Here is a 20,557-nt window from a genome sequence, read left to right as displayed (position 1 = left end):
ATAGCAATATAAAGAAATAAAGTGTACAACAGTTAGTGTCACTATGGTACCTTTACTTGAGGAACACATAGCATTACAGAGTAATTTGAGACACAACAGGAAATGGATGACCTTTACAGTAGAAAGACCAGTTATACCAGGGCTTGTGATTATCACCGTCCTTGATCAGAGACGCTGCAGTAACAATAGTATAAAAAGAAAAATAATGACCAAAGAGGAAAAACATCTTGGCCTACATGTTCTCTCCTTACAAAACCAAACCTTCTTCACAATTTATATAACAATAACTTCATGGATTAACAATCAGTAAACAAATTCAGGTACCATGTAAAAAAAAAAAATCAATTTATTTCTTAGCAAAAACAAGACATTCACTATATTTTTTTTGCAATCACTGAAATGGAATGGAAACAGTCAAATCTAGGACCTTTAACAGCGTTGAGGAAATATTTGGTGTAAATGAAATGAAAGGTACACAATGATCGCTGTATTAAAAGAAACCCCTAATCTAAGATACTGTATCTGTAACATGCATGAAAGAACCTGTGAAAATACTGGTTTTAGTGGCAGCCACTGAAACAATGAAATAATGAAGAGCTGATGTAATCCTGTATGGTGGAACAGCAAACCCAAAGGCACAGTTTGAATACTGGAGATTAAATGTCAGATTGGAAGAAAAAAAACTCACGTTACGTGATAGAAAATGTATTTTTGTGGTACAGGTTTATAGAAAAGAACAACACTTCCTTCAAATAATCAGTCCCTTTTTCAGTACTGGGAAATAAACAGTGATATTCAGGTTGACAAATAGATTGGGCTGAAAATAGAAAATAGTAAATAATACATTTTGATTTCACCCACTTTTTTAAATCTGTAAATCATTCAGATCAGATTCATGATCTGAAAATTTCCCTATGATTGAACACGTGTAGTGCACAGATTTGTGTCATGTGCTGCTTGATCATATTTAAAATATGTGAATATCAGCACAAATCTCAGCTATTTTTTTTTAAATTTTTTTTTTTTACTTCATTCTAAAAATATCAGCTGAAGCCTTCAAAACACCCATACTGGTTGAACCCTGACACACAGTACTTTAGATTTCATCTCCACAGTAACAAAAAAGCTTCCCCCTCCTCTCCTCTCCTGACACTGAAGATGCAGGAAGCAGACATGTGATAGTCAGCGTCCACACGTCAGCAGAGCAGATGGGAGCCTGAGAGGAGCCCCAGTAACTGAGATGCAGTAGTGGCGTGTAGCCTGGTAGTTAGATCGAGTGCCGGAGCCACTTCATTGGTCACGGTGATACAATCTCCACAAGGAAGTTGGTTCGAGCAGAACTGGATTTAGCTAACAGGCTAGCAACTTTGCACTTATAAATAAAATGTGTTGGGTAAGGTGAGGAGCGATCCTCATGACATCTTTCCTATCTGGATCTTCTTCCAGGCCTCTGAAGCGGTGAATATACAGGAGTCGATGATGCCTGCGACTGTGAACGTCCCTCCAACAATGGCACAGATCTACAGAAAACAAGTCGTCCCGTCAGTCTCAGTGTTTCAAAGCTGTTAAGTTTTCTTCTCTGGTTATAAATGGCTCAATATCAGCTGGCTTTAATCACATTTAATCATAACAATACATTACACGGACAACTCGGTATGTACTGGAGTCCAGCAAAGAGCTCTGCTGCTGCTTGACTCACAATCTTAGGCCGTGACTCATAATCACACTATACGCACAGTCATCTCCTACCCATGCCTTAAGTCATGATAAACCTAAACAACACAAAGGACAAATAACAGTGTATCTCAACAGCCAGCAGCCAATATACCTCTGACTGCATTATCAGTCAGCAGGGAACTTTCCTGATGAGGTGGTACAGCAAAAAATTTCTAGACTGACCGGGTCAGGTGGGGGATGGAGTCAGATAAAAGGAATTTAGGAGGTAAAGGGATTTTTTTTGTACAAGACAAAATATAAAGAAACAAAGAAAATATAGAAAATATAAGACCTCTTATATGACCACTAAAAAAAAAAGAACCCTAAAACCATACAAGTAAATGTGAAAAGTGAAAAACTACAGAAGTATTTCCACTTTAGGTCTGTGAGACATACTGTGTAACAACTTATCAATTTAATAATATAACATTACATTGTTTTACTGATGTTGGAACAACACAAAAAGCTGGAATTATAAAGCTGTTATGGCTAACATGTTAGCTAACAGCCTTTTTACACATCCAGCAGACACAGAGCAACATTAGCATTGACCTGAAGTTGTATTTCTGGCCACCCGATGAATACAAGAAAATATCCCCTCTCCTTTTGGCTCAGTTTTTTGTTTCTATCAACTCCTGAGGTAAATATTTAGCTCATTAGCTGCTAAATGTTTGCTATGTTCACGAGCTAATCACTAACTGTCTTCTGTATGATGATGGGCAGGTAGCGTACAGTGGGTTTATCAGAGATGTCTTGAGGTAAACTGTTGCCTGCTGATGAAAACAGCACTGATGAGAGCACTATGGGTCAATCAAAATCAAAGAGTGAAACAATGATCTGAAAGAAGATAAAAGCCTCTGTGAGCTGAGGGGAACTAAAATGTTGATTTTTAGCAGGTATAATGTTAAACATGTGTACCATCTTAGATTAATGTTAAGATTTGTTTTGTTGGTCACAAAGTATTAGACTAAGTTTCTAACCTGATGGTGTCACAAGAGGAAAAATAGGATTCATCCTCTGGGCATCATGAATTTCTGTCAAATTACGACCAACTGACCAAGCTACTGGCGTTTTTAAAAATACATTAGAACCGCTTTGAGGTAGTGTTTTAAAATCATCACTTTCACTGTTTATAAGACCTTGAAAGGCCTTGAATTTAAATAAATCAACATTAATGTGAGACATTTTGCCACAGATTTTGGTTTCTGGCAAATCCCAGAGATGAATCCACTCACTGTTGTGATGAAGCGGTAGAAGGGCTGTCTCCTCTCTGTGTACTTGACCGTGATTGGACTGAGGTCGTATCTGAACCAGATGGCCGGGATGATCCTGCCCGTGTGGCTGTAAGCAACGTATTCCTGTGTGGGAAGGAAAAAAAAAAAAAAAGAGAGCGTGTTACAAAAAGTGTTTTGGACTCTGCGACATGTGAGATCGATTTAATCAACACTGAGTCGGTCAATCCCATTATGTTTCGAAAACAATTTAGAGCAAACTGTAATTTCATTCTCATCTGTAGTGATGTTTACGTGTCATTACAGAACTGGTTTTGAATGAAGTCATTCAAAAATCTTAAAATGAAAGAATGAAAAAAAAAGAACATTGGCTGAATAAACTCAGATGAAGTAAGCAGGAGGCGGCTACAATGAGCTGAGTTATTGTTACGTGATGTGATGACAGGACTATCAGTGAGTTGCTATAAATCACATTTCTAGTGAATCAATCCTGATATACCTATAATAAATTTGATAAGAATAATAAATTTATCATGGAAAAAAGACTGTTGAAGTCCAAGCACAGATGTGTGCCTCAGCTGGACCTTTATTTATGCTCCTGCAATGAGATTTTGGAATATTTTGCTCAGGCCCTCATCCTCCCCGCTTCACAGCTGACCTGCACTGTTATTACTTCAAACTCCAAAACCCAGCTGTCAGTCAACACAGTTCTAGGAAGTGTGTTTATGGTTTGTTGACATCTAGGGAGCTTTTCCAGTCACTAGGGGTGAGCTTTCACTTCCGGGTGAGTGCACAAGTTAACACGGCGATACATGCTCGGACCATATGTTGGGATGGTCGCTCTGCTTCCATGACGAGTGCAAAAACAACATGACATAGCGGTGTGATTTAATGAGAAGGGTGGAAAGGAAAAGAGAGGTAATAGCGAGGATACAGCACCTTGTTGGCTACCGTGTACTGGTAGGAGAACCTCTGTCTGCCTGACAGGTCTTCATACACTGTTGGAACAATCTTCAGTATGTAGTCATGAGAGGCCAGAGCTGCAAGAGCAACAAAGTAATTTCAATGACAAAATGTTGTTTCCGGGGTCCAAAAATGGATACAGTTTTGATCATGACGCAGACGACTGGAGACTTTCTGTTTGAGCTGCAGTGTCAGCTGTTTGAATCAAGTTTCCAGTGTGTTTGGATTTAATTGCCGTCCACTAAGTGTCTCATTTCATTGCATCACGCGAGTGGCCTTACATAAAAGTCACATAGTGGTTATGATGAGTACATGTGCAGTGTGGATACGTACGATTAGATGAGAGCTTGTCGGCCCCTCCCAACGCATTGAAGGCTCCCTGTACTTTTTGTACCTGTGTGACAAAAGGGGAAAAAAAGAGATCTGTGTTGTGCCTTCATGCTGCAGATCTTGTCAAGTTTTCTAGGCTGTGTTTTGTGTGTGTGTTCCTACCTGAAGCTTTTCCCCAAAGGCCAGTTTGTGGATGGTGTGTGTCATGTCAGGGCTCTGGGGCTGTGCAGTAGCGCTGTGTGTCGAAACATGGAAGTTTCCTGGTACCTGAAGGCAGGCAACACACATAAACACATACACACAGCAAAGTTTGTAAGCCAATAACAGCACAAGCACCTGCAACACATTTAGTTAACTAATGACGGAATCTGACTGAACGCACTCTCTCGGTTGGAAACTAAAAGGTCCGCGCCTCCGGAAGAAAGATCTTCCCACTTTAACACGTTCCACATATTTCCATTTATTCCATGAGCAAGAGTGTTAAATGTACAACTGCTGGGTTAATCATTTTAAATGCAATGGAAAGACTGACGCACAAAGTGGTGGTGGGACAAACAGAGCTTCACGGGGCCCAGACTGTAGTATGCTGTCAGGTGTAACTGAATCCCCGAGCTCTTCCATTTAGCATAACTCAATTTAGACTGGAGGAGGAAGCAGGTCGGGCTCATTTGTCTCAGACAGGGGATCAGCCACTATGTTTAACTCAAGTGCAAGACAAATATACGGCATATAGTCCAAGAGCTTAGGTCCCACAAAAACTCTTATCTGATCCACCATAATGTAATTACTGGACAGAAAAGACTGACTTTTGCCATTTTCTGAGGGGGATCAGGCACATAAAACAAGTAATCCCTCGAGTGTGTGGGGGGTCATTCTTCTTCTCCGCTCCACTATGAGATGACGCCTTACTTTGTTGATGGTGAATTCTCCCTCAAAGCGACAACCGTCACCCTGGTTGAGAGGAATCTTCATGGAGTTGTCAATGTGACCGACCTCATGGCGGCCCATCTCATCCTGGATGTCCAAACCTACCACTGAAGAAAAACAAAGAGATACGGGAGAAAATTTAAATATATAATGAACAAGAGAGAATATGAACCAAAATATTAAACAGTTTCCTCTGCCGGTTTCAAACTTTTACTTTTCAAGTGCTAAGAAAACACAGAAACTAGAACTGCAACTGAAACTTTTTTTTACTGATTTATCTATCCTTTATTCTAAACTAATTCATCGGTTGTAGTGATTGGTTTAGTGTAAAAATAATGCCAGAAAACACTGAAAAAGTTTCGATGACAGTTCCCCAGAGCCCAACGTGACGTCCTCAAAATTCTTGTTTTATCTGATTAACACACAAAATCCAGACACTCAATTTAGCACAATATAACACACAGAAACGTAGAAAGTTCTCACATTTGAGAGGCAGAAACCAGAGGACACTTGAATTTTTTTTAACAAATTATTAAATATCAATTATCAAATTTGCTGAAAATTATTTTGTTGTTGTTGTTTGACCAGTCAATGTATTGTTTCAGCTCTATGAAAAACATTTGCTGCTTTCCTCAATTTTGATCTTTATTTTGGTCTTTGAGTTCAACAGAGTAAAAAATAAAAAATGAATGAATCCTAAATTTATCCAAGTGCATCATTACAGACAAAACAAGTTGTGTGAAGACGTCACCATCTTGTGACTGGACTCTTTATTGATAAAACTATTCATTGGTTAATCAAAGACATTAATAATAGATTTACAGATGATGAGAATAATCATTAGCTGCAGATTTTTTTTTTACATTCAACAAGCAAACTGGTACTTTCCATTAGAAGAGAAAGAGAAGAATAAAGAGAGAGATTTTCAATATCACAACAGTGTGGCCCGCAAAGTAAACACACAAAGTCCAAACAGACCACCTCTCCTGCCTGTTGCCCTCTCCCTGTCTGTGTTTTTCCATCTAGACTTCCACACCACCCCCCACCCCCTCCCCTGCAAGCCGACGTGCATTGGCACACTGGCAGTGGCCTATTTTCAGAGGCTGCCTGTGCTCTGTGTTGGCCAGCAGTGCAGAGAGGGATGTCTGCTGGATCTGTGCAAAAACCTCCACACGCCGTCCGTCTGACCTTTGACATTCAAGACAAATTTGACCCCTCCCCCCCTCTGCCCACTTCTGCCCCACGTCTATCTACATCTCAAAATACAGTGCACAAATGTGAGTGAAGTCCGCCCGTGTGAGAGCTGGTTGTTTCTCCTTTTTAAGACATTTAGGACTGGAAGTGTGTTCATGTAAAGTGGGTGGGCTGGTGTGTGTGTGTGTGTGTGTGTGTGTGTGGGGGGGGGTTATTATAAGGATATTACACGCGGTTCTGCTTTTCCATGAAGTCACAAATCAAGACCTGGCAACCCGTAAAGGTCAGTGGAGGGAGACAGTGTTTAACTCTGGAGCGGCAGAGCAGATAAATAGTAAAAAGAGATGGAAATGCCAGCTTTTCCATGATGAGAATGATTTCTCTCTGCAAGTAAATTTGTAATGGATGACAACCTGTTTGGAGGCCTGGAAAATAAACTGACAATATTAACTTGCAGGGGCAAGGCCTGAGGAACATTTCTGCTCATTACATGCAGCTGCACTGTGGTTACACCAACGTGTTTGAACTGGTATTTAAGAGCGCCCTACATTTCTGACAAAAAAAAAAAAAAAAGTTTAAATTCTGCAAATAAACAAAACCACCATACATACAATCATCAAGAGCTTTAATTGGAAACGGCAGGGGACGGCCTTTGTTTAGGCATGCCATGAGCGAGCTTGTCTAAACACATGGCCAACAGCTGTGTGTCTGCATGCCAAAGCCTCTCTCGCTGAAATCTGGACTTCATTTTTCACACAAGCATTTATTGGCTTTGCCATTTTTGGATATCGCTTGAACTGAATGGATGTGTGTGTTTTCTGTGCTGCCGGAGTAGCACCAGTGTGTGTGTGTGTGTGTGTGTGTGTGTACATGGATGTGGTGTGTGTGTGTGTGTGTGTGTGTGTGTGTGTGTGTGCGCGCGCGTGTGTGTGATTTGTCATTGGGCATAGTTTCTGAGGAGAGTCATGAGGAGCAAATAACCAGTGACTGCTCTGCGTCCTGGCACGCTTCAACTGCCCTGCCCACTTCTCTGACATCCAAAGTACAGTAGACGAGCCAACCGAGGCAACTTCATGTCAAACTCAGATCACGGCTGTGTGGCAGCATGAGATCAAACAGAGGCGACAAAGATCTGAGGTCTGGCGTAAAGTCTAGTGTTATCTAGCAGCATGCAACAACACCGCAGGGTAAACAAACCATTGTGTAGCTTTGAGTCTATTCTTTATCTAGGGAATCATTTATCTTTTGCCAATATGCCGTGTTAAATGATAGGGCAGAGCAAGTATGACACAGTCTGATAAAGGGAAAAACAAACTGTAAAAAAGAGGCCATAAACAGTGTGAAAAACATAACACACAAACAGGAAGTGTAATGAAGAGAAACTGAGGGTTATATATATGTATATATATATATATATATGTATATACTCACAATCACAGTGTAAGTTTGGCAAACTGATGTTTAAACTCACATCTATCTTCCCACCACTGTCTTTATCAGGATCATCCACATACAGTTCATTTACTCTGTAATAGGCAGAAAAGAGAAATCAGTTAGATAAGCTGAAACCTTTAATGAGAGGGGGAAAAAAGTCATTTATACTAAGAAAAAGACCATTTTCTCCTCTGACAACATGTCATTTGCGCACTACTTTAACAGTCGAGGATTCATCTTCTGCCAAATTGCAAGTAAAAGAGCATTTGTGTATCTGTGTCAGTGTATTTCCTTTCTGTCACACCCTCCCCAAGTCATCACTTATTACACATTGCCAAGAGGCTGACGCATGCACAAAGCCAATTTCCTGTGAGACAATTGACTCCACTCATTGGTTACAACACGGGCCGAGCAGGATACATCATAATGAGGGCAACGACATTCATGATTAAGTTCCTGTCTTGTATATTTCAGATGGCAGGTCCTGTGCCCGTGTGGCAACAGAGGGGACTTTCTTACGATTCGATTGTTTCAGCTACAGGATATTACAAGATAACACGGCTGTTAAAGGTGCATCGACTGGTGTTGATACCTACATTTCAGTGGCTATGAATCCCGTCAGCTCAGATAGGAACAGGAAAAGTATGAAGACACAGCAGAGAATGGAAACTGTGGGCAAAGAGGAAGAAAGTTAGAATGAACACCTTGTTTAAACTTAAGTCACTGCTGGGTTTTATGTACGGCACTTCAAGGAATGATGTAAACAAAATGAGTGAGGGCTCTTCCAACCTTTGAGAATGGCTGACCTAAGCTATTGACATTAATGAAATCACAGCAGCCGTAAAAATTGTCCCGAAATAGCTGCTTTACTGGCTACGTTAAGCCTGCCATTACGCAGGTTTTTAAAAGACCCTCCTACACTAATTACACATTAAATACCAGCACAACAGGCAGCCATTACAGCATATCTGCTTTCAGAGGGGTGAGCTCATGCTGCACAAGTCCTACAAACGGTTCTTTTTGGGTTTCCTTAAACAAACTTCACACAATCACCCAGACCAAAAATGGCTCCAACAAAGAAGCTTTACAGTGAAGGTTTTAATGAACAGCAAGACAGGGACCAGATTAGGAATATTAACCTTAAATATTAAGTATTTTTGTTCAATCTGAGCCAAAATAAAGTCTGAGCTTAAAAGGAGAAGCAGCCAGGCTGTCTGTTTCATTTCATGTGTCAAACTAATCAGTCGAAGGGTCATATAAAAACGTCATGTGTTTACTAAGATAAATATGGAAGGAGCTGATCTGTGTCTGCGCAACTGTGGTCTATCTGGTATGACAAGAGCCTCAGTCAGACAAGCTCTCACTCAGCAGGTGAGGCGTGTTTACGTGACAACCGTCTCCCAGGATCACAATCACATGACCTTGTGGTCGGCAGAGCGTCACAGCCAAACCTGTGGTTGGCAGAGGCTTTACATAAGGTAATGTTTAACCAACAAACAATAGGAAGCATCGCTATGACACATAGGTCACTTATTCAGGTTCATCAAAAGACGTGTACAATATTTCTTCCTGAGCCTCAAAGGATGCAATACTGGAAGGGGATTACTAAAGATGAGTGTAATGGACTGCTGCTGATTTAAACTTCAACAGCTCTGCAATGGAAATACTGACAAGGCAAATGATTTAGAAAGACTTCACGAGTGTTTTCTTTTTCTTTTTTTTTTTTCAAACCTTAGCTCATCCATCCTAGTGCTCGCACTTAAGATGAAATAGACTCAAAAGTTGCTTCATTCTCACAGACAGGAAGCTTTTCTTTCAGAGCTGTGACACTAAGGATCGGATTCGATAACACCATGAATCAGTCCATGACACCCAAAATTAGCCCTACACTTCCGTAATCAGATGTTCTATTTATTTTTGTGTTCTACCCGAAGCTCATTTTCTCCCACACCGCACAGGCAGGACAAACAAATAATAGAATTATTACAAATCAGTCAAACAACAGATTGATATATTATGTCCAAAGTGAGAAGGGCTCCAGAAAAACCACTGTTGCAAAAACAGAGCTATTGTTCAAAGTAAATACCGTAAAAATTGAAGCCAAAGGAATGTGGCCCTAAAACAGAATAACAAAAGCACTTGGGTCAAATATTTGGCCTTTTGTGAAAAGAGGGAGTCTGTTTCTGGTTGCCTCTGAACCACACAAACCAAACTGTAAGTTGAGCGGCCGTGGGTGAAGCACTAACAGTTGTCTAATATCTGAATCAACCAAATGCCCTCACCCCTAGACAGAGGACGGAGACAGGAAGGGAGTCAACTCCATACAGGAAGAACTTCCATCCATTTCCTCATGGGTGGAAACTCGTGTGTATATCTTTAGCAAATTCATTCTCTTCCCTGTCATCCAGGAAGGTGTTTATAAACTGTGTAAAACTGTTCACCATTCACTAACAGCGTTGTTTATCCACTCTGTCATCAGGTTGGAGCTGACATTCAGTTCTACCCTGCGCTGCTCAATGAATAACCAAACTAGAAGATGACTGAGGAGCCAAAAATGTGTCATCAGGTCTTTTGTATGCTGCTTAAGAGTGAATAATCAATACTATCCCTGATTACACAATGACTTGTCGGTGACAAGCGCGAAACACATGATCTGACAGGAAAACCATTCAGATTCACAGTGATGACTTCTCAGGTGCCTGTGGCAATGAAAGAGCACGCTCATTAACATTCTTACCATACTAGTTGTAGCAAAACAGGTACTGCCCATTGACTGACTCTGTTGGGATACACCTCTGCTCTGAGACAGGGACTTGATTTACAGCTGTCATCTCCTCCCTTTTCCTAAACTGTTCCTCAATACATCCACCCACTGAGTAGTGACTGGTACCTCTCTCTCTCTCTCTCTCTCTCTCTCTCTCTCTCTCTCTAATGAAAAGTGTGCACGTAAAACTCTACAGGTATGCTAAATACTACCACTAGCTAAGCACTACTAGAATGGCAAAGTCATTTGTTATTGCTATCTAAGAGCCACAGGGTTTTGTAGATGGTAGGAATAGCAAAATGTGACATAAAACATGACTATCAGTTGAAATAAATCATCCAAAAAGGTATTATTTTGATGAAAGTCTGTCTCTGTTACTTTTGTTTTCGTTGTTTTCGTTTCACTGAAAAGAAAATACACAAAACATTCACAATATTGAAACATACAAATTGAAACAAAATGCTGCAAGTACTGCAATTTAAGGCTAAGTTAGCTAATGATATTGCTGAAAAAATGAATAGCGTGAACAGAAACAGTCAAAGGAATAGTTTGACATCATTTGTACACACTTGTCTTCTTTCTTGGTCACGGCTGGATGAGAAGGTGGATACCAAAACACTGAATAAAAATGAAAATCTGTGGTTTTATTATGAAGCTAGAGCCAGTAGCCAGTTAGCTTAGCTTAGCACAAAGATTGGAAACAGCTAGACCTCTAGCAGCTATAAAGCTCACTAACACATCAAATCTTGTTTGTGTGATGTTTTACACTTTGTAACCTTTGGACAGACTCAGGCTAGTTGTTTCCTTTTTTTCTTTAAGCTAAGCTAACCATCTACTGGTGGTGGTGTTTCATTTTTTATGTACATGAGAGTGGCTTCAATCTTTTCAGCTAACTTTCAACAAGAAAGGAAATAAGCAGATTTTAAGTTAGTGACACAAGTGGAAATAGAACTTTATTGAACCAAATCTGTACCAAACATTTTGCATATTTAACACTCAGGGATTCCAAATACATACGTGGAAAAATGGGCAACTAAAACTTGATGAATCATCATATAAAAATAAAAAACAACCAAAAAAAGAGCCTCATATTTTTGGCCCATTGAGGGTGAAGAACTACTCACTGAATGCTCCTGTGTATGTGGGCTGGGTGAGATCTTTTGGCACTTTCCTGTAGATATCGAATCTGAGGAGAGAAAGGAAGAGAAGGAAACAAAAAAAAAAGGGAAAGGAGGAGTGAGAAAAAAAATTGCAAATGTAAACACTACGTGCTGAGAAAAGAAGCACATTCTGTACCCATCAGGCTGTGCGATATTACAGAAGAGTGGTGGAATGTTAGCTGTGGACCACTGCCATTACACATAACAGGTCCAGACAGCCAGCCGCAACACACACACACACACACACACAAACTACAGGGTTACACCTCTTCCTGTGAATGTGTGCTCTGTAATTCTGTCCTGACCCCAACAAAAGGTCTCTCACACTCTGCATGTACACAGCAAAACACAAAGCCAACATAAACACAAAACACAGACAAACCAATGAAAACAGACATAGATGAATACAAACACAACTGTAGTAACGATGTAATTTACGATGATCAAGTCATATGGTTTGATCTTCTTGGCAGTAAGTGCAACAACACCAGCAGTGAAGGATTCAGTCTGACAACATCAGGCTGTAGATTTATTCTCACTTAAATCTTCAACTTAACATTTTCATATCAACGTAGGTATTAAAAAAAAAAAAAAAGGATTGTGTGTACATCAGTGAATCAGAAGCGCAGGAGGATCATTACCACCTGACACAACCACAGCACTCTTGTGAAATACTGTTGTTGCCTATTTGGGGAGCTGAGAAGGGGGAAAAACTACTCAACACCAAAACTATTTAGGTTCATGAGTTCTTGCGCATGTCCTTTTTGGGCAGTGAAACATTTTCGACCCCAAACTCCATTGCTGACTGATGTAAACCCCACCCACCCTCACTTCTCATCTCTCGTCACACACACTCTCTCTTTCTCTCTTTCGCTCCTTCCTCATCTCCTTCCAAAACACTCACATCTCTTCAAATTTCTTCCACCGTTAGCTGCCAGAGAAGTAATCGCAGCTGATGCAATGCAGGGCAGTGGGGGGTGGGGGGCTGGAGGAAGTGGGAGGGAGGGCTTCCTGTCGAGCTCCGACCCTGCTGCTTCTCTTGTTTCGCCACAGTTCCTGTTCTCGCTCCTGTGTTTTCATCTAGCGCACACGGCCTCGCCCAACTTCCTTTCATCTCTTCCTCTCTCCCTCTGATCCGCATCCATCTATAACTTCCTGCACCGATGTCCCATCAGTATTAGATCACTGTGCGCTAATAGCCAGCCTGGCTGGATATACAGGGCAGACAGCATAGAGAGGAGGCTTGGAGGGGAACTCAGGGAGGGGTCGTCTGTATGCAGGATCAGAATAACTTCTACACTAACACACTTCCTGAATGTTAAGCTTCATGTGCAGAGAGGCAGAATCTCCTTCCCTCACATCCTCTCCACCCTGCCACAGTGCTGACCCCATGAAACAACCAAACAGGTGGGGCACAGTGATGTACAATGCTGTCATGTGAAAACCTTGAAACACTTGATTCCTGATTTCTATCTCTCTGAGCTCAGATCAAGGATTACACCCTCCCCCGTGTGGGTTCTCCTGTCAAGAGAAAATAAACAACCAGTGTTGTTTTGGAAACTTCGTCAACTTTCTTTTCTTAAACTCCAAACCGCATTTGTGGTCAAAGTGGCCAAGACAGAAACAAGAAGTGTATTTGTTGAAAAGTTGCCACGTGAGATGTGACGTATATACGCAGTGCCAATAATATAAAGAACTATAGAAAGTAAATTGTGCAAGAAGGTTGTAAGAAGCCACTGATTATTACACATTTAAACATACTTCTTAATGCTCAAGCTACATCACAAACACATGACGCCACTGACTGCAGCCAAGTTGGAGACCAGGTTATAAATACTCACAGAGATCCTCATCTCTTGGTGTGTGACTATCTTTTTTTTTTAGCTGTCGTGGTCTCCCACTGCTAAAATCAAATGTGAGTGAGGAAACAAAATCTCACTCAAGTGGTCACTTGAGACCTGACATGGAATCTGATGCGACTGATGCGAACTGTAAATAGTCTCAGATTGATGTACAGTAGACAGGCCGGATATATCTGGACACAAGGTCTGAGTTACACTCTAAATTAAGGGATGGAAAGGTGGAGAAAATTTATAAAATGGCATCCCAGCACTATCTTGATATTGATATGATATTTAGTTAAATATTTGAAGTCACGTGATATGTTGGCCTCCTGCTGCAGCAGTCTAACACAAAAACCATGTAACCATATTTTTTGCTTGTTAGTCACAGTAGGGAATCACATGCAAACACACAACCCCCCCCCCCCCCCCCCCCCCCCCCCCGCCCATCACACGGACTCATCATTCTGCCTTGATATGACGGAGATTGACTGAGCTGTTGTACTACACTAAAATAAAAAGGCAGGTGCATCCACTATCTCACCAACGCTGTGTTGCACCTGGAGACCTGGTTCATGAGCACAGTTATAATCCCTTCTAACACTGAAAATGCTGGGCAGATGAATAAATACATACAGTCATTTGAATCAAACAGAATTATGGCAGGTTTAATTTATGTTGGAGCTGAAATGTCATAATAAAGACACTTCTCATACTGAATGCAAAATTGAAATGCTACAATGTTGACATCTGTTATGTTGTATGCATTAAAAACATATTACTGGAATAAATCTGAATATTTCTGAATAAAATATTTGATATATTTGATAGCATACCTTATATTCCACCAGTTGAAAATATATTTTTTATATCACATGACATGGCTTTTGTTTAATTTAACTGAAATGTGTGAATTAATTTGGTAAGGCAGCATTTAATATATATCATAACATATCATTTAAAATGCATTCATTTAAATACAAAACACACAAGTGTTATGGCAATAAAGACAATCTCTGTTTTTTGAAGAAATACATTTACTTAACTGTATTTATTTAAAGTATTGTCATACATAATTTAAAATGTATTTTATTTTATATAGTTACATTACATTTTATAGCAGATTTTGTCAGAGGTGCACAACACCTTTGTTAGACTTAGGGAGACTTATTTTTAGGTTGGATGAGAACTCAGTTTCACGTAATTTCCTTCACTGCGAACACTTTGTATTCATGAATATTAATGATGACTCAAGAGTTCATCTCTCGGTCTAACACTGACGTTTGTAATTTCCTGAATTACAGTCAACACATCTCCCTCCGTCACTTCACACTGCTCGGTCTTCTGTAAGGGCCGCAGATGTTTTGTGATTAGTGAGGACATGGTGTACCAGTATCTCTCTGTTGACACCATGAAGTGAAAGCACAGGGCTGCTTTTCAAGGAAAGAACCTGACTAAATGAACCATATCTCGCAAATGAGTCACAGTGAGTCACTGCTTCACCCCTTTTATGTATTCCTCCACATTAATGGATTGTTTAGTTCCTCTTCTCACATGTGATCATCTTACATTGGTAACGCATGCTTACTTGTGTAAGTAGATTTCTATTTCAGTCATCTGGTGAAAGTGTACGTCAAGTATTAAACTGCAAAGTCACCCATCACTGTCAAGATTAAGAGATATAACATGCATTGACAAAACACTGTCAGCATCCGTACTGAAACTCTAAGTCACCATGATCTAATCGCCAGAGGGGCAAACACACTACCTCATCAGGTTGGCCCAAACCATGCCTACATATGTCAATAAATGACATAATTCTGAAGGTCAATTAAACGTGGGGATAAAAGCCTCTGAGCCATTCACTCATTCAATCAGAAGAGCTGCTGCTCAGTCATTCTGAAAGAGGGAATTCTTATAATTAGAAGCTGATTGTTAGAAGCTGTGCAGAAACACCATCAAAAAGTGACACAGCAAGTCAGCACATGCTGCTATAACCAATCACAGTGTTATTGCCATTTTTGGTAGTAAATCAAGAAACAAAGCATCTCAGAACATGAATCTGACATCCAATCCAGTCAGGTCGTTTTTGATTACATCATGAGAAACTGAATGAAACTATAAAATAATCAAATATAGTGTACAGAAAGAATTATAGAGTTGGAGCATTTGAAGAGGGGGCGCAAAGAAAACTATTTTTGAGCGGACCAGAACACTCATGAATTTTTGCTTGAAAAATAGCTAAAATGATTAATGATTTGTGAGGGTACAAGGAATTTTCTTTATATTAGTAATTAACTGAGAGTAAAAAAAATATATATAATAATAAAAAAAATAATACAATATTAGATCATTTAAAAGGAACTATTTGTAAGGTTTGCTATTTTTACATAGCCAACATTAGAGACGTTGCAAGTTCAGCATCAAACTTCAGTCTTTTACTCGCATAGAGCTGTCTCCAGCAGTGGAAAGAAATGCCAATGTTGACTGTTGTTTTGCTTCTATCACTGATGTCATCATGCTAACCAGCTATACCCGGCCCGACAGACAGTCTGGTCACTTTCCGATACCGAGTATCGCCCAGTCTGCCCTGAAGAAATAGGGCTGCTCTGAGTACGCATTATAACCTTGTCTTGTAAATACAACAATGGCTGAAGCTCTTGGCAAGATTGAAAATAAATAGCAGTTAATGCTAATGTTGGCTATGTAACAATAGCTAAACTTACAAATAGCTCCTTTAAAGTAAGCGTAAACACATAATGGACAGATGAATATGAATTTATCCTACATACAACTACTGAAACACATATCCAAAGTCTGATATACATGTATCGTCTTGCTTTTGTGATTTGTGACCCGTTTCTTAAGATTTACAAAATCTCTTATGAAAGATGCAATGAACTTGGGGCTAAGTGCAACTGATAGGATAGGAAAGTCAGAAAGTAATGAGAGACGGACTAACACATTGTTGATTTTAGTCTTTTCATGGGTTTTGCTTATATAAGAAAAATATAAAACACCCACTGTTAAAAAACTATATTTAATCTAATACAGCTCAACATTCTGGGAATACATGCTACCCAAACGTATGGCGTAACCTACGGTAATCTATATGGTTACACACTCTCATCCTGTTGACTAACCCACCGATGTTTCTGACTGAGTGAAACAACCAGTTGGTTGGTCAATCAAGCTATTTCCAGCTGTTGCAACATGAGTTTTGCATGATCATGGTATCACTGAAGCATCTGAACAGGAAATGACCAGTTCATAACCCAATGACACATTCACTCTCAGACAACCCTCCAACACAGATCATCTATTGTAGCAGTCGAAACAAGAGATATACGCCAGATGCTGTATTTTGGTAAATTCATTTGCTTATTGCGACACGGCTGTGGTCTGTAGGAAGGATGACAGCAACTGTTATTAGTTTGAGAGAAAGGCAGCTCGTGAATGAGCTAAGGCTTCTTCTTCTTCTCTGAAGTTTTTATATTTATGTCGATCAACTAATCAATTACTAGATGTTTCTGCACTATTGTGATCAGAAATAATATCATTCAATTCACCAACCACTAATTATTACTGAGGACATAAATCCAGTGTGTTTCCAAATGAAAACTTTGAAATTCAAAATAAAATAAAATTTGAATATTAAAGTACTCCTACATTTTTGAACAAAAACAGTACAAAATACTAAACGTTTTCTTGTGTGAGCCTCTCAAATAAGAGACTTTGCTGGTTTTCTTTGTCATATTATTGAAAACTGAATATCTTTGGGGTTTAGACTTTTGGTGAAATAAACAAGGTATTGTAGACTTCACCTTGGCTCCTGGGAAAGTAGTGATGCGCATTTTTGATTTTTTGACAATTTTGTTGCATATTATAACAACTGGAAAAAACTGGCAGATTAACCAGTAAAAATAATTGTTTCTTGTTGCCCTATTACTTTAGTTTTTTGTTTTTTTTACCTTGACAAAATGAATACTAGTATTTAATTGAAGACAGACCACCAGTCGGTATCTGTCACAGCTCAATAGTATGAAGTGACCACTGTGCAAACATCCTGTCCTTTATTTTGATTAAGGTGTGCTCTATTGACAGTTTCAACAGCCCTGTACAGTAGGTGTGACTATTAGCTCTGTGCTAATAGAGTATCAACAGATTAGGTGAATGGCTCTGCAGTACCTCTGCTCAGGTGTATTTCTGACTGCCCACCGTCTGTTTCTTACTGTTTTGAATGACTCTGAATGCTTTGACACATTTGTGTGTATTAAGATTATTGATTCGTAAACAACACTAAACCAGACCGTTACTTTTGCTTATTATAGCAAGCAGCTATGACACCACTGTGTTGACAATAACTTACTATGCTCTGAGGTTACTGTTATTAGTTTAACTTCTTGCAAATATTAGGAAGGATGAGGAAATCTGCACATGCGCAGGCTGGAACCCAGACAAAAGCTCAGTGAGCATACCTGAGCATCACTCCACCGACTCAACAACAACTCTACACCCCTGCGACAATGTGGCCCATTCATGCCAAATGTGAAACGGTATTGCTCCGACTGAGACTCGCTCATTAGTAGGCGATGCTTTGCCAGCCAGTTAATTCATCCAGAGCTCACCGACTGCAGAACCCCCCCGCCGTCCCTTCACGTCTAAACCCCAATGAACGGAAGCCCCGTACTCACCTCCTAACATCGAAAGGCATGATGTTTGAACGTTTGACAGGGAGGGGGTTAGCGGACAAAGCTACAAACGACGGGCAGCCTTACAGTTCTCTTCAACGCTACCGGCTGTTCATCGGTACCGGGCTGACGTCAGCTTAGGACGCTTTGCAAAAGCCGATTGGCTGAGAGCTACTTCCTGTTCCCTATGATTCTATTTCCTCCGAGAACAGTTCGTCGTTTTTATGGCTTTTTGTAACTTATGTGAAGACAGTGATCAGTTTCCATCCATTTTTAAAAAAAAATTATGATAGAAGCGAGTTATAGGTTTATATTCAAGTAGTTTTAAATTATACCTTGTGTATTTGCATAAATTTATCTTCTTTTTTTGTTTGTATGTAGAACCATGCACAAAAACATGTTATGGCAACACTTTGCTTTAATTCCCCCTATTTAGCATTTAAATGCTTGTTTTCCGATTTTGTCATTCATCATATATTTATACAACAGCCTGCACTTATAGGAGCCCACAGGTGAAGTTATGGTTTGTTTTGATAAATACATTAATAAACACTTATATCTACTTACAACTACATTGTAGTCTGTTTTTAAATCATTTATTGAATGCTACAAACAAAATAGATACTCTGAGCCAGATTTAACTAGGTTACTTCTCTGAAGTCCCTGAACAATTAGGGTGTACAAGGGTACAGTGTAGACTATGTTTTTAATCAAAAACTTTTACATGTATTTATTTATTTATCTACAGAAGAAAATAAGTGAGTAAGCTACGGTTAACCAAAACAGCTAACCCTAGTTTGTCTTTTTTCTCTGGCTAGATCTTAAGAAGGCATCCTAAAAATAGTATAAAATGACATATTCTACAATAACTAATGTAACAACATAACACATAGCCTACCGGTTTATGATGAACTTGATGTAGCATGAACACATCAATTAGCCTACATTTGAAGAATGAGAACAGGTTATACAGGAAATTACTTTATTTAAGAGGAGTTTCACTGAATACATCCATATCGTATACTGAAGTTGATTAGTCCAAACTTTCCAACTTTGGTTAGTGAGTAACTGTATGTTTATCTGGTTACTCTGTGACAGCCCCATACAACAGGGCATAAACCATGTGGCCTTTATGATAAACTTGCCTTGAAGACATTTTTATTAAAAATTCCTGTGGTGACGTCTAATGCCCTTGGTGACCCAAAATGTATCAACTACACTCTTTGGCTGACATTAAAAAACTCTTAGAACATTGTGAGAAAAGCCTGCAAATAATTAATCAAAACGGATTAAGCTACTTGTTACATGCAACAACAAAAAAAGGTCAGAACTAAAAGAAAGTAAACTTGTAAACTTATGTATCAGATCAGATCAGTTGATAGGCAAATTCATTTTCAAGACAAATGGCCTCTGCCTTAAACAGACTCAACATAAATGAAAGGAAAGTGAATGTATTTTTTCAGCAGGAATTTTTTTTTTTTACATTTTGAGTATTACATACAGTACATCAGATATATAGGTATCTGTGTATATTGGAGTGTAGGCTATTATAGTCACAACCCTGAAACAGCACTTGAGATTCTTCCCATTCCAACTCAAGTTTTTTTGGTCTCCCCACACTCATATATGCATGAAATTAAATGTTCTTGGGTCATATAATGTGTCGGCCATTGAGACACTAGAGGACAGGACAGACCCTGTGTTTTCCCACTGATGGCTCAGCTGTTGCCCCTAGTAACAATGACAGTAAACAGGCAGGGATGACAGCAAGTGACAGCGAGGCCAGACCGCAGGAAATGCCTCTCATCCTCTGTTTCACTTCCCTTTCTGGATGAGAGCTACAGTTGGTTGTGGGCCATAATTATGGGAATCAGAAACAAAGCAACAATCCAGGCTCTATTTTCAGACCTCAATTTCAATATTGTGTCATTTACAGTCCACAACGCAAACACTCACACATTTGTATTCTTATTCTGGGAGGACATCTGCACCGATAAATGTCATCATGTAAAGAACAGGAGTTTTTGTGTAATTGAAATCAAAGTTTTGGATTCATACCTTTTTTTCTGCTTATCATGACCATGGAGAAAAATGTTGCTTCATCATTGTAGCCTACTAGCTGCCTCTGTTCAACTCGTCATCAGTTGTCTAATTTCTTTCCTTTAACTTCCAGAACATAAGTGCACCACTTCATGACTTGGGGGACGCATTTAGAGCGAGGACAAAATGTTTGGGTACAGACTGTTTTCAAGACCTGTTTGACCCAACTCCCCTGTATAGTGTGTAACATTCCTGCTTTGTGGCA

At 39.6% G+C, this 20,557-nt stretch overlaps 2 protein-coding genes across 2 annotated transcripts in view; one reads left to right on the top strand and one right to left on the bottom strand.

Moving 5' to 3' along the window:
* Positions 1-2,319, top strand: part of flt4 (fms related receptor tyrosine kinase 4) — a 51,531-nt gene extending 49,212 nt beyond the window's left edge. The window contains exon 31 of the mRNA XM_087172901.1: positions 1,447-2,319. The gene's annotated coding sequence lies outside the window, so the exon portion shown is untranslated. The remainder of the gene's footprint in view (positions 1-1,446) is intronic.
* Positions 33-18,398, bottom strand: ergic1 (endoplasmic reticulum-golgi intermediate compartment 1). Its single transcript, XM_023402133.2, has 10 exons — positions 18,256-18,398; positions 11,685-11,746; positions 8,393-8,465; positions 7,794-7,888; positions 5,151-5,275; positions 4,404-4,508; positions 4,245-4,305; positions 3,888-3,988; positions 2,952-3,074; positions 33-1,520 (listed from the first exon to the last, which is right to left on the bottom strand). The coding sequence occupies exons 1-10, from the start codon at positions 18,273-18,275 to the stop codon at positions 1,413-1,415; spliced, it is 873 nt and encodes a 290-aa protein (XP_023257901.1). The 5' UTR covers positions 18,276-18,398; the 3' UTR covers positions 33-1,412.
* Positions 18,399-20,557: the final 2,159 nt, after the last annotated feature.

This window comes from Seriola lalandi, unplaced genomic scaffold, assembly GCF_002814215.2.
Source record: "Seriola lalandi dorsalis isolate HSWRI2012SDOR001 ecotype SW California unplaced genomic scaffold, Sedor1 jcf7180002053898, whole genome shotgun sequence".
NCBI lineage: Eukaryota > Metazoa > Chordata > Actinopteri > Carangiformes > Carangidae > Seriola > Seriola lalandi.
The sequence above is the reverse complement of the archived record's forward strand: the minus strand, read 5'-3'. Positions and strand labels throughout refer to the sequence as shown.